Here is a 14,905-nt window from a genome sequence, read left to right on the forward strand (position 1 = left end):
AAGTCCTTTGAAACGAAAATCATTTCAGGAGTGAATCCCCTTCTGGAAAAAGTTTTGAGTCAGAGAAAGACCCTCTCGATCAGATTCAAAGTGACGGTGAGTCAAAATGTGAAAAATAAGTCCCTGTTTGAATAGATTAACAAAAAGGCAACAAAACCACAAAGTCAGAAAAGAAAAAGGCGGTTTGATAGTCTCAAACTACCGTGACACAGCTTGGTATAAACAAGCGGGGCCATAAGTATACGAGAACAAGGAAATTAATAGACTTAGACTTAGACTTGACTTTATTGATCCCTTTGGGATGGCTCCCTCTGGGAAATTTACATGTCCAGCAGCAATAAGAACAGATAATAAAATAAAAAATAATTCAACCAATCAATAAATAAGGTTATTGCACCAGAGATTTAATTAACTCATTCAAACCCAAAGACGTGTAAACACGTTTTTTAATACCGTGCCCTTCACTCCCAAAAACATATATACACATTGTTTGTATTTTTTATTTTTATTTTTATTTTTATGGATGTGCATACAGAAGACTTTGAGGCAGCTTCTGACATGAAGAGTTGGCTTAAAGCTTTGTAGTTATTTAATGCAACGGCCAGAAGGTGGCAACAGAGTATAAGAGATCAGCCAGGGTCATGTTGGAACAAGCTCTTTTTCTCAGTGTTTTCATCAGGAATGTGAATATTGATGAAACTTAGCTATATTCTGATGCTAATTTCTGCAAAATGGAAACCAATACAAATAAAAACAGAAGAGTCTCTAATCTTTCTTTTGGTGGGTTCCATGTTTTTATAGCAATAGAACACAATATTCTGTGGGCCTTGCGAAATCAGTCAAAATCCAAGAAAACTTCCAGGAGTGAAGGATCTCCTTTTCTCTGCTGCCACCTGCTGGCCGTTTGTGTAATAACTACCATTTCTGCAACCGTTCTTTGCAGTTGAGAGGCTGCATCAAAGCCTTTTGTATGCTCTAGCATAAAAAACAAAAAACAAAAAAAACAAAAAAACGTATAAATACGTCTTTGGGTCGCGTAAACCATAAAAAAAACGTATTTACACGGGAGCAAATGAGTTAAACATATGAACAAATTCATCATGTTAATTTGCATGAATAAATGGTAATTATGGCTAATTATAACACGTAAGCGCATACACACAAATTATAATGCGGTATTGATGGTTGTCAGAAAAGCAGAATCATTATGACAATATGATTGACACTATCATGCAAAATTGTTCAACTGATCAGACTCCATTTAGGAATCAAAAGCCATGTGGTTTTCGCAGGTCCTCTCCATACTTACTGTACACCCATTTGAATGGACTCGGATGATTGACAGATATAATCAAACAGGTTAGTAACAGTTGAATGGACCACAATGGAAGCCAGTGTAACGTTGCGCGCTGCGTTTGTTTAAGCGCGCGCACGCACGCACGCACGCACGCACGCGTCTGTAGAAAGGGTGCTTGTGACGCACTTTGGGGCCGTTTGGTATTACGCAACAGAGCACCGAAGCAATCTGGGCTAAACTCGGGCGGAGGGAGAAGTCCCGGACTTCGATTATTAGGCAAGGCAGGACAAGACTTGACAGATGTGGCGTGTGAACTCCTTTTGATTGCACCGATTTGTTGTTGGATTCACATTTAAAAAAAAGAGAGACTCAAACCGATATTCGTTTAAAGTTGTCAACAAAAGACACTCTTGACCTTAATGTGTTCTTTGTGCCCCACTTGTCTAAAAATAGCAGCAAAATCCACCCCTGTTTTTAATCCATCTCAGGCGGCGGCCATTTTGCCACCTGCCGTCGACTGAAGATGACATCAGAGTTGTTCAGGAATCGACCAATCGCGCTTCACCCGTTTTCTGAGTTTGGTCATGTGACATTGGCAAGCTGAGCTGCGATCGGTCGTCACCTGAGCCGTGCACAACTGTGATGTCATTTTTAGTCGACAGCAAGTGGCAAAAATGGCCGCCGCCCTGAGATGGATTAAAAACGGGTAGATTTTACTGCTTTATTCATATTACACAAATGCAGTACATGCTTTCCAAGTAAGGGGCACTCATTAATGACGTCTTTTAAAAAAATAATAAAATAAAATAAAAAATAGTGGCGTTAATTAAGGGAGCTTTAAATTAACTCAAAATTAGCGCACCAATTTTGACATCCCTCGTCTCGAGCAATGTGTGACAATCAGTGGTACTTTGAATTTAAGTGAGCGTTCTGATCCACACCTCTGTGCCCCCCCACCCGAAGTGAAACAAGATCTCGGTGGTGCTCTTGCTCTATTTTATAGTTTTGATGGTCCGTGAATGAGGCACCCACCACCCACCAACCTCCTCCCTGGGAACAGCAGGTTAAAATACACTTGATGTTGTGCCAAATAGTGTGTGTGTGTGTGTTTTTTTTTTTTTTTTTTTTTCTGGCTACGCATGAGCTGCATGGTTTTATCCCTTTCCAAGAACCAGTTCTGACCGTGTACAATGATCTCAGCGGGACGCACAGACAAAAAAAAAAAAAAAAAAAAATCCCCCCAAGTCAAGGAACAAGAGAAGTGCCACCACTGTCCACTTCAGTTAGTCATGATTTGCAACTCCCTCTACTGGAGACTCTTCAGTACTTGAACAAAATAAATGTGTGCAGTTAATTGGTGATGGGTGTGTTATTAGCTAGGGATTGTACCTTTCACATTCAAACCTGCACGGAACAAAATGGGATTTAACACTCAACCGTACCGATTTGCTGCACTTTTGGATGTATATGTAGTCATAAATGTTTATTTATTAATAAAATCTCAAGCTATTTCTATATAAACTATAAACTATATATATCCAAACTACGGCCCGCCGTCCAATTTTTTTTAGTGGCCCGCGACATGTGCTAAAAACGGCATTTGACTCAGTTCAAATAAAATAAAACAAAAATGTTTGGAGATGGTCAAAGTAAGAAGGGAGGGTGTCGAAAAACAGGTGCCATTAAAAGTTATTTTAGTTCACTAAAACTAAAATTAAAAAAACAATATGGTTACCAAAATAAAATAAAAAAAATATATACTTTTTAAAAAAAACGAAAACTAATTGAAACTACATTTTATCTTTACAAAACTTAACTAAATCTAAATATAATTATAGCAAACATGCCCTTCGTTTTAGTTTTTGGTAATTAATTTAATGCATGAGCTTTTGGGGATGATTTTAAATGTGATTTTTAGTAGATTTATTTTGATATAAACCGGAATAATGACGTTTGAAAGTGAGTCACACAGAAGTGACGTCATCTAGCAGCAGCTGATTTTCTGTATGTGGCCCTCAAATGAAAAAGTTTGGACACGCCTGATGTATTGCAAGTGAGAAAATGAGGTGAAATTGCTCCACATTTAGGTGGCCTTGTATGAGAAATGCCAAGTTTGAGATTTCGCAAACTTTAATGAAGTAGGATAACATGCAATCAATGTTAGCAGACAGCTAAAAGGAGCCACAATTGCATGTACAGTTCAGAACTTCTTTTTTTTCTTCCAAAAACATAAAGCCCCACACCACTAGGGGGCGCAAGAATGAAAACAGGTTGTAGAAGGATGTTTGAGCTGTATAAGATCAAGTTGCCATGGTGACTGCACCCTGATCGGTTTCTCAGCTCTCATTTAAGGATCTCTGGTGCCCTCTACTGGCCACTTATGGAAATACCACTGACTCGCCATTGCTCATTAACATAAACCTTACTATATTATTAGTAGATCGTAAAAACAACAAAAGTCCATCCGTAATAAAGTATTAAATTAAAGACAATTGCAAAATATTCTGCTCATTGCCTTCAGTTTATATGATAAACTGCATTTGACTACGTTTCTTCCGTCAGCAATTTTATTAATTCACTGATGTATAGAGCACTTATATATATATTTTGAATGGAATATAAAAAAAAAGGTCCTGAACTCCTGTTTTCATTGAGCACAGGAACGCTGCCTGAAAAGTGATGTGACATAGCTGAGGTCAGTTAGTTACAGCCAAGCAGTGTGTTTTTTTTAAATAACACTTAAAACAGAATTCACAACTATCAAATTATCGTTTTTTAATATATATTATGCAATACTCCCAATGGTTCAAAAACAGCTTCAAACTTACTTTGGGTGCACCTTTTTTTTTTTTTGACGTTTCCTGAAAAATTGCCCTCATGGCAAGGGGTTAATTAAATATCTCTCATTGTAAAATCACTTTCAAGCAAAGATGGATAAAAAGTGGAAAATGCTGTTAAAATAACCACACGAGCCTAATCTGTTGAAGGGCTCAAACGCAAACCCCCTTCCTTTCAAAACAATCCAATTCATAAAAAATGCATGAGAGCCGCCTCAGCAAAAGGAGCACAGAGTTTCATCGTGAACCCGATGACACCCAAACCTGCAGTTGCCGGCTACACTCGCTAGATGGCGACAAACCGCTTCCAAACGCCTCTCAAAACTGTGAGCCGGGCAAAACTCGAGATTGCAATGTGGGAGGGAATATTTAGTTGGGCTTTAAAAAAAAAAAAAAGCAGCTCGATGGCGGGCGGTGCGTGTAAGTGGTTTCAGTTCAGGTCCACCGGACACGGGGGGGTTACATGAGTCTGACAGCTTTGGTGACAGATGAGCAGCAAACACAAGCAGATGTCTGCTCGCTGATCTAATCAACAGTGAAGACCTCCTTGGTATAAAACGAAAAAAAACAAAAAAAAAACACTCCCAGGAGATGGAGAGAAGTAGAAAGGGACCGAACACAGTGAGTGAGTGAGTGAGTGAGTGACAGAGAGAGAGGGGGGGGGGGGTGATTGTGGTAGGCGGGCTCGCGAGTCATTTTATCCTCGTGCGCATTCAGTCAGAGGGGTCAGCGAGTGCGATTGTTCCAGAACTTGCCTGTCAAAACACCGCAGCTACCACAACCCCTTCCCTTACCTCATTGCGCGCCCCCAACTCTCAAACGCACTCACGCCAACACGCACCCTCAAAATCTTTCACCAGCAGAGCACCAAGCGAGACATTTTTTTTTTTTTTTTTTTTTAAGAGCTGCGTCACAGCAGCAAACATCACACACTGACACACACAGAGGCAAGCGAATAACATTACAACCAGCAGTGCACAACTTGTTGGGGAGAGTCAACAAAAATGTTCTCTTACCAAGTGAAAGCCGGAGTGAAGGAGGTGCCGCCACCCACCACCACCACCACCCCCCCCCAAAAAGGAGGGGATGCCGAGTCCAACCCAACGGCGCCTTCCTCTGCCGTGTACTGCTGAGGCCGGAGAGAGGGACAGTCAACCACATGGCAGGGACACGCTATCAGAGTGTGAGCAAAACAAGGAAGACGAGAGAAGGGTGAGGGGGGCTACAACAGAGAGAAAGGGAGGGACAGAAACGGAGGAGTTTGAGAAGGTAAGAGGAGTGAAAGTGTACCAAACGGCACTTGAAAGGGTGGGAGAGGGCAAGTGAGCTCTGCGGGGAAAGGGAGGGAGCGAGCGAGCGAGAAGACCTTCGACAGAAGTTGTTGTTGAGTTTAGAGGACATGGCCGTAAGGGTAGAACCGTATCAGCACACTGATACAAGAACAGCTCCATTATTGTTGGCCCGCTGGCGGGTGATATTACGCAACTCGTCAAGTCACAATAACGCCAGCAAAGATCTCTCAATTCAATCATTGGAACACGAGCGCGGCCATCTTATCCTTTTGTTTACATCATGGCGGAGATTAAATGGAAGTCAGGTGGACTGGAAACGGGCTCGCGCAGGAGAAGCTCAACTTCCCGGGAAACCCAAGCAAACAAACAAAAAAAAAAAAAAAAACACGTCCAGGCTCTCTTCTGCTGTTGGCCGGCTACTGGGACGTGTGTCAGGCCAACCATTAAGCGTGCGGTCACTGAGAAGCCATTGCGCAACACTTGGGTCTGTGTCCAGGGGGGGAAAACTACAGTGGCGGGTTTCAAATTGTGACAGCTTGCGGCAGGAACAACAACAACAAAAAGTGGTTGAGGCCACAAATTGACAAAAGCAAAAGCTTTGTGAGGAGTTAATCATTAATGGCTCATAGACAAAACTCAAAGTACAGTCTTCCCTCGCTATAACGCGGTTCACTTTTCACGGTCTCATTGTATCGCGGATTTTTTTAAAGTGCAATTTTGCATATATTTTTTTTTTTACAGTAATACACCCATTTTATAAAATTTCTGAAGGTTTGAACATTGTCAATATTTGAACAAGAGAGAAATGTGAGAACATGTAAATGCCTCAATGATGAGAAAAGTGTATAAATTGAGCGGTCGGGGATTTTAGAGCCTTAAAACATTTAGAAGAGTTGTAAAACATAAAGCTAACTGCTTCGCCGATTTCATTTATTGCGGGTATTTTTTGGAACCTAACCCCAGCGGAAAACGAGGGAACACTGTACTTGTTTTTTTTCTCAAGTTACGTATCAAAACGTCACTAAAAAGTCCGATCTTGCTCCACAACCGTTAATTGCCCTCATTCACTTCCGAAGCAAAACAAGCGCCTCAAATCAGAACAGCGTGTGTGACCTTCACACGTGCTCTAAATTGTAAACTTGAATGACAATATAAGCCTCGAATGCACTTCGGTAACCTGCAACATAAAATGTCGTCGAAGAGCAGCTCCTCTCGGAGAGCTCGCGGTGCTTTTGCGGCTCGCCACATCCTCTTGTCGTTTACAAAATAAACACGTGGTCGTCACACACTTAAAGGCCTCGCCGAGCGCACGCGCTGACCTTCCCCGGGGGGGCTCACAACGTTTTAAAATGCTTGTTGTGCAGCCAGGGGCGATTTCTTCTCAGCGTCTGTCTGGAATGGGAAAAAAAAAAAAAAAAAAAGACGAGTCCGATCAGCATGCGAGATGAAGGGTAATGACAGGAAAATGATAAGAGTGTCCTCAGATTCCACTTTCGGTGCAGAATTAAATATTTCATGAGGAAGACTAAACAATGAGGGAGAAGGTCTTGCGAGTTGACAGCGCCAGGAGCGCCAAGGTCATCTCTTGTCTTGTCTGTGTGCAACGTGAGTCTTTTTTTTCTTCTTTTTTTTTTTTTTTTTTTGTGCTTGCGAAAGGCAAATGTCACTCACTTTTGTTAGGGAGTTTTAAAAAGATGATTTGTTGCATGCTTAGACAAATCTGTAATTTGTATTTCTCCCGTTCGCTCACGGCTGTTTTACTGAATTTTGACTGATTTTGCAAGGCCCACAGAATGTTGTGTTCAATTGCTATAAAAGCCTGGAACCTATCAAAAAAAAAAAAGATTAAAGTCTCTTCTTTCATCAGGAAGAAAAAGTATGTTTCTATCTGTTTCCGTTTTAAAGCAATTAGTATTAGAAGAGAGCTAAGTTTCATCAGTTTGCACAAATCTATTTAAAATTGTAAGTCATTGAGCTTTTTTTCTACATGGCTCTGGTTGATCTCCTTTGCTGCCACCTGCTGGCCGTTTGCGTAATAACTACCATTTCTACAACTGTTCTTTGCAGTTGAGAGGCTGCATCAAAGCCTTCTGTATGCTCTAGCGTAAAAACAAAAAAAAACGTATAAATACGTCTTTGGGACACTTCAACCATAAAAAACGTATTTACACGTTATTGGGATCAAATGAGTTAACGAGGAAAGATTGACAATTTAAAACATTTGCCCTGCTGGAACTACGTCTAAGAATTGGTGCAGGAAGCACAACACGATTTTAGTTCATTGAATTTTGGTGCGTAAAATGTTCTATGTTGTTCACCCTCATCTCCCAAAAACATCTTTTCAAAGACGTTTTCACAAAACAGACGAGGGGCTCCACAACATTGGCACAGTTAACACAATGCTAACCTCCTGACTACCAAGGGGGAAAAAAAATATCTTTATTTTGATATTCCCCAATCTTTGTGAACGAACTTGAATACTACAAAAGAATAAAAAAAATAAAAAAAGTTTTTATTTTAAAGGGATACTTGACTCATTGAGACATTTTCAGCAGTAAAAAGTTATTTTGTGCAGAATAAATTTGATAATTTCATGATTTTTCTTGTACAATTAATAACTTTTAAAAAAAAAATTCCACTTGCTGTCGACTGACGATGACATCACCTGCGATGAGGAAGTAGTTGTAGTCAGTTTACTGACCAAACCCAGAAAACAGGAAAGCCATGATTGGTCATTCCCTGCTTCCTCAGCACAGGTGATGTCATCTTAAGTGGACAGCAAATGGGGAAAAAAATAAAAATAAATAGCATTTAAAGGTATTCAATGCACATGAAAACTAATGAAGTTATGCATTCAGGACAAAATATTAACTTTTTGCTGCTGAAAATGATTTTAACCAAGGTCAACTTGTATCAGAATGATGCGAGCAGATAAAAGCAGCCAAGGAATGAAGCAGAGCTTGTTATTCACTTAATGAAAACAAAAGTGAAAGCAGCAAGACCCACAAAACGAGCTGCAAGCAAAGCGATTCCATAGAGTACGGTAAACGTACCTGAATCTGGTGATTACTATGATTACATTTACAATGTCACTTTGTACAAATACTCATGAGCCCCTGAAAATGAAGGTATCCTATAGCCAGGTTTTTTTTTTTGTGTGTGTGAAAGAGATAAAATCATAAATTGTCTGAATACTTGTGAAACTGACTGACAACAAGAAGGTGCCCATCATGTGTGCAGTTTTTGAGTATATGACGTAGGATACTGTAAAACTACTGTACATGTTGTGAACTGTTGGTAAAAAGCAAAATAAAGGAAAAAAAAAAATCGGTTGCAATGAGAGCTTCAACGAGTCCACTTCCTCTGGAGTGCCTGCATGTGTACAGAGCTCACTTCAGGTCTGTCAGGAATGTGTCAGTGGGCAGCGAGGTGGGTTGGGGACTCTCTGACATTCTGACATCAAGCTATGCTGCTCACCATCCGGTGGAAGTGTCAGTCGTGTACACAATTCAGGACTCGGGACTTTCGGATCCGGATCGCCCGGCTCGTGTTTTCGCCTTACCCTCCTCCCATGCACCTTTTGCTTCGCTTGCAAAGTTAATGAAGTCCTCTGAAGGCCTTGCTTAAGTTTATGGAACAATATAAATCAAGAATTTAGAAAATTATTCTGAATTATGAGCATAGTCGCATACTTCCCATGCTCCCACCTAAAAGTGGCTGAGAAGCTGTCTTTTTTTTTTTTTTGGTTTATAGTGGCCATTATTAGGTTTAGAGGTGTCCTTTGAAAATGCACTTTAATCTATTCTCGTGAAGCAAACACAAATGAACCAAATGCTGTGATTTCGTTTGCAAACTAGGCACACTGGTTTGCCGATTAATTCAATGAAAATATGAGCTGCCTTCTATTTTTAATCATCTAATTTGCTCTTGCTGCTGTTGACACAGTTGAAGCACTATGTCTGCCATCTGGTGGTGAATAATGTCGTTGACTCGTTACTACTAGAAACTGACCAGGTTCGGAAATATTTTATCATTTTCATAAATTAAACGTTTTTTGGGGGGGGGGGGGTTAAATATAAAAATAACGTGAATCCGAACGGAGAAAAGAAAATTTCATAATTTTATTGCATTTAGATGCCAGAAGCACTTAAAATGGAGAGGATCATAAAGCAACACCATAAAAATTGCGCATTAGCACTTTTCCCGAATGCTAACTTGGGTTTTAACGTATATATTTCTTTACATAAATGTTACGAAATACCGGCAAAGTAGACAAGACAGTGGCTATTAGTAGCTTTGCGTAGGGAGAGCAAAAACATACTTCAATGGAGCATTCAATTACCAGCAACAAAATGCTATCTCAAGCGTAAGCAATAATTTCAACAATTAAAACCTGACAAACTGCAGGATGCTACCAGAAGGCAACAAAGTAATATTATTTCTTTGACAGAGGGCTAAAACAGCTGGGATGTTTATTTATTTATGTATTTGACCAAATAATAGCATACGGGGCCCAAAACCAATCAGCATATTCATGGAGGTTAAACCGAAAATATGTGCTTGCTAGCTAACGCCACAGACAACAAGAAGACTATCCTTACCCAAAACCAGACTTCTGTCATAGTCAACTGTCAGAGCCAGCACGGTGCCAGAGGGAACCCAATTTTGACAGTAAACACAGACAAGACAAAAAAAAAAAAAGTGGTAGTACCGTACTAGGCAAAAAATAAATAAAATAAAAATGGAGTTCTGTTAGCAAATGTCTTAGATTAGCTAACCTGGCCGATTGCAGCTAGCATACACGGAGTTACCGTTGATTAAACATATTTTGGCATAATTTAAAGTCCTAATAATGTAACTTTATCTTTATTTTTAACATTTTTTGTTACCTTAAGGTGCCGAGGTTCAATAGTATATTAGCTTGAAACTTTTTTTTTTTTTTTTTTTTTTAATTGTATGCGAACCTGGACAAACCATTCACGAGTTCACCACACCTCTTAACACCAACAATTTTTGCAATAATGATGAATGATTAGAGTATTTATTTTGGCTTGTCTTGAGTGGGCAAAAATGCTCGCATTAATAATCGCACGTTATTGCACTGGCATGCCTTTGAAGCAGGATCCTGACATTGATCAAACATGCCACCACTTGAACTGTCAACAAGAAAGTAGCTCATCAATGCAAAACACAAAACACACAAACGTCAACAACAAGTCGCGTTTAAATACTTCATCCTACTGTGCGATTGACAACGCTTCACTGTTCATCAAGAGCCGTACTATTGAAAACAGATCCATGTCAACGTGCGTGCGTGAGACGTTGCAGGGCTCCAGCTCTTGATTGCGCAACTGCTTTCTACCAAAACAACTCAGACCTGTTGAGTAACTCTGAGGGGAAAAAAAAAAAAAGAGCGGCAGAGAGAGAGAGAGAGAAGAAAGCTAATAGAGCACATAAAGCTCACGATGAGAGGTTTAATGGGTGGCAGAAAGCTTTCACAGTTCAAAAAGATAAAGCATGGAACACTTAATGAATTATAAAAAAAATAGACATGGCACAATAATGTGCTGTTAGATAAATAACCGAAGTGCGTATTAAGTTTGCGCATGCGCGAAAAAAAAAAAAAAACAAGGCTCCCAACTACCCTATCAATTTGAAAGGCGGAGATTAGAGTGGCGACAATCTTTGCGTAACTGTACACTTTAACGCTTGCAAAAACTTCCTCGATGTCAGTAAACCACATGCTATGCATGTTAATAATAATAATAATAATAATAATATATATATAAAAAAATAAAATAAGTAAAAAAAAACAAAACAGCAACTTTCCAGCGGTCGAAACGTTTCTATCAGAGCCGATTCCATTGGATCCAATTCATTTGCAATGAGCGTTTGGAAGTTTCGCCTACCCACAATGCACCACGCCGCTACCCATAATGCGCACTTTGATTATTGTTAGATTTTTAACGTTACATAAACTTGTTTTGGAGCCACTGTGGCAAAATAGAGTAAAAGTATTAGGAGCAGTGGGCAACATTTCAAGAGTTCAGGGTGTGGCGATGGAGATATGGCACAAATACCAACAACAACAACAAAAAATTTCCATTGGAGGAGGGGGCAGACTGCGAGAAGACATAAAACAAGACATGTTCATATTAGGCTGGCATAAACCACATGAGAGGCAGTCTAATTAAAGCTCTATGAATAAGACAATAACTTGGCCTGGAGCAGTTGTGAGACTTGTCAGTTCTCAGCAGGTTTCACATAAAAACACATTTCACAAAAATACAGTCCAAGGAAATCGGGTCGCAAAACAACAAGAGGAAAAATTTGGAATCGAAATCTGTTTGGGTCACACACACACACACAAAAAAAAGGTCTTAATTGATCAATTTAATCAGATAACAGAAGCATATATGCGTATTTCGGACCAGTAGAATACATTTAACAAACCATCCACTTCCTACAATAATTGTCCTTATTAGGGCCACGGGTGAGCTGGAGCCATTGGGATTATTTTCCTCATTATTACGATTATCAATTAATGCCATTTCCCCCCCCAATCTCTTCTCCCCATGTATTTTTTTTTCTACAAACTCAAGCAATTAATCTAGTAGAATAAATATTGGATTATATATACACGTCTTAGTTTTATAGGCTATGCAAAAATAAAGGCAAATGAATAATGAATGAATATGAAAAACAGGTGATTTATCTGCTTCAATTAGGCGAAAAGCCTTGTAGTCTTTTTTATTATTATTATTATTATTATTATTATTATTATTATTAAAGGTTCACTAAGACAACTTCACAAAATCATGGTGAGAGGAAACCATCATACCTCAAGAAAATCTATATGTGGTCCAGGTCGGGAGAATGGACTACACGAGAACGCACCACACCGGAAGGTGACAGGTCAGAGGTTAAATTCCTTTCAAACCAAGAAAGACAGAAAAGTGAGTCAGCCATGGTATGATAACTTTGTCACTTAACAGTTAGTAATAGAGCAGCGGAAAAATCTGGTTGTGTAAAACAGGCCCAAAAGATACATCACTTTGTACAGTAGCTACTTTAATAACTACTGTTTGCACTTGAATTCACATGCCAATTGTGACACAAACAGCTTGAGATCAAAACATTTCCTGTAAATATTACATTTTATGCACATGTCAAACGTACAGGTATTTATAATCATTAAAACACATACATAGTAGAACGACTAAACAACCCTCCCAAAAACAACGGATGCAACTTGCACCCTCTTACAATGATGCAAACCGGACAGTAGGGGGCAGTCTTTGCCTGCCAATTTGCCTTGAATAAACTAGTCGCGTTGAGAGGTGCATAGGAAGTCCATATTCCTGCCACACCTACCCGCAACCTTGAATGACATTTTTTTTCTTTTCAAATTGTACCTGGTCCAGGTACGAAACTTCCCATCTATATCCCTGAAAAACAACACCGTGTGAAGTTTGGGCACTATCGTTAATATACCCTCCAGTACGCTAGGTGGCGCTAATACACTTCTAATACTACGACTGGATTCAGGAAAAGAGGTTTGGGCTACCTCCAATACACAAGGTGGCGCTACTACACTTTTCTGCGACTCAAAAACACCGGGTAAAAAAATTAAATAAAAAAAAAATTGCTGGTCCATGCTGGTTCGGTACGTGGAGCGGATTAATTCGAGTGAGTAACTTTTCGAGCGTTCCGTGAATACATGTTTACCAAAGCGTTGTTGCATTAATCCAAAGTAGCGAGTCGAACGTCTTGCGCCACTGTCATAGAGGCCGTTGTGCCACTGACGACGTGCTAACAGAAGCTAACGTTAGCTCGCCGAGTAGACCGCCCGCCGCGTCTATAACGTGCGATGGATATATCAATTTAATTAAAGCGTATCCAGTTAATTGTGCTAGTTGAGTGTCATCGACGAGACGTTCTTAAAATTAAGGTCTCTACAATGACAATTTAAGCGTGAGATTCTATTAAGAAGCACACGATGGTAAACTGGAGTCAAATGTAAGTAGTGTTGAAAATGTGCCCGTTACATTTCCGGTAAAATTTCCATGGATTAAAGAAGTATATTTTCAAGAGATGTATTTAGAAGTGGAACTTGATCAAGTTTGAACAAACTCGTTGAAAAATAAAACATGAATGTTCTTCAGTATTGCTCATTAGTTTTTTGTTTTTTTATTATTATTAAATAAGCTAGCTCAGTAGTGAATTTAAGTAACAAATGTAATGTTTTGCTGTTTGATGTGCCCCAGGTTGAGCATGGACATTCTCAAGGGTCCATTGGACGTGCTCAAGAGTCCCGTGGGCATGGGTGTCGCCCTCGGTGTGGGCTGCGGGCTCCTCCTGGGTTGGCAGCTGCGCTCCCACTTGGGCTGCGGAAGTTTTCTGGGTGCCATGAAGCTCAGCCCGGACGAAGAGCTGGCGATGGGGGAAGGAGGGGACACCAAGTTGATCCTGGTGGTCCGCGCCAACCTGAAGATGGGCAAGGGGAAGGTGGCGTCCCAGTGCGCCCACGCGGCCGTGGCGGCTTTCAAGCAAGTGCAGCGCAGGAACCCCGAGTTCCTCAAGATGTGGGAGTACTGCGGCCAGCCCAAAGTGGTGGTGAAGGCTCCGGACGAGAACACGTTACTTCAGCTCATGGGGCTCGCCAAGGAATTGAGGCTGCCCGTCAGCCTGATCAGTGATGCGGGCAGGACACAAATCGAGCCCGGTTCCCGCACAGTGCTCGCTATCGGTCCCGGTCCGGCCGAGCTCATTGACAGCATCAGTGGAGATTTGAAGCTTTATTAAAGCCTGCTCCTCTTCTGATGAATGTCTTGTAAACAGCTTCTATATTGATACAACTTGTAAATGAAATGAACACAATGGCAATGGCAATCACCGCTGTCACCATCATTGGGACATATACGTGAACAAAGATGCATTATTTGTTTATACCGGTAATCATTTGGGCCACACATGATGAAATATTACAGGCATCCCAAATTACGATATTGTAGAAAAGTTCAATTATTTCATTGGATCAGTTCACAAAGTGACTCAGACACATTAGGCACATACTTTTCAGAAGTAAAAAAATAAGGTGAATTTGGGTATTCTGTTAGGTTTATCTAGGTTTTTTTTTTTTTTAAATGAATGGGTGCAGTTGAGTTTACATTTCAATTTGAACTTGAAGTTTTCCATAATGGTGAAATTTGACAAGCACCTGCTTGGCAACATGAACCAGATTAGCTTGTGTAATCTCCCGTAAACAGCCTTTCGTGCATTCAACCAATTACCAGAAAAATTGTATTTGCATTCACGTATTGATGGATCTATTTGTATATTTTAGCATTTGATACAAACAGTTGCAGGAGGACTCAATTTGGGAGTTTGAAATAAAGCCGCTTTGTATTATGCTAAACTTTGTTGCACTTAAATTAAGGATGGCAATGACAACATTTCCTTGACTGATTCTAGAGTAA

At 40.1% G+C, this 14,905-nt stretch overlaps 1 protein-coding gene and 1 long non-coding RNA gene across 4 annotated transcripts in view; one reads left to right on the plus strand and one right to left on the minus strand.

Moving 5' to 3' along the window:
• LOC144006677 (uncharacterized) overlaps positions 1 to 5,428 on the minus strand; it is a 47,723-nt gene extending 42,295 nt beyond the window's left edge. The window contains exon 1 of one of the 2 annotated variants that reach the window (XR_013279899.1): positions 5,151 to 5,428. This is a non-coding gene — a long non-coding RNA (uncharacterized LOC144006677). The remainder of the gene's footprint in view (positions 1 to 5,150) is intronic. The other variant, XR_013279898.1, reaches the window with a different exon arrangement.
• Positions 5,429 to 12,995: 7,567 nt separating this feature from the next.
• On the plus strand, positions 12,996 to 14,844 carry ptrh2 (peptidyl-tRNA hydrolase 2). 2 transcript variants are annotated; one of them, XM_077504091.1, is made up of 2 exons: positions 12,996 to 13,115; positions 13,694 to 14,844. In XM_077504091.1, the coding sequence occupies exon 2, from the start codon at positions 13,701 to 13,703 to the stop codon at positions 14,229 to 14,231; it is 531 nt and encodes a 176-aa protein (XP_077360217.1). In that variant the 5' UTR covers positions 12,996 to 13,115; positions 13,694 to 13,700; the 3' UTR covers positions 14,232 to 14,844. The 2 variants fall into 2 exon arrangements, with proteins under 2 accessions (XP_077360217.1, XP_077360216.1); XM_077504090.1 differs by lacking the exon at positions 12,996 to 13,115 and adding an exon at positions 13,146 to 13,445.
• The last annotated feature ends 61 nt before the right edge of the window (positions 14,845 to 14,905 follow it).

Source organism: Festucalex cinctus, chromosome 18 (assembly GCF_051991245.1).
Source record: "Festucalex cinctus isolate MCC-2025b chromosome 18, RoL_Fcin_1.0, whole genome shotgun sequence".
Classification (NCBI taxonomy): domain Eukaryota; kingdom Metazoa; phylum Chordata; class Actinopteri; order Syngnathiformes; family Syngnathidae; genus Festucalex; species Festucalex cinctus.

What these genes read in the sequence shown, in the direction of transcription:
- ptrh2 (XM_077504090.1), top strand. Translation starts at nt 13,426, where the DNA reads ATGGTAAACTGGAGTCAAAT. An exon ending in ATGGTAAACTGGAGTCAAAT is followed by an intron (nt 13,446 to 13,693) that starts GTAAGTAGTGTT and finishes GATGTGCCCCAG; the next exon opens with GTTGAGCATGGACATTCTCA.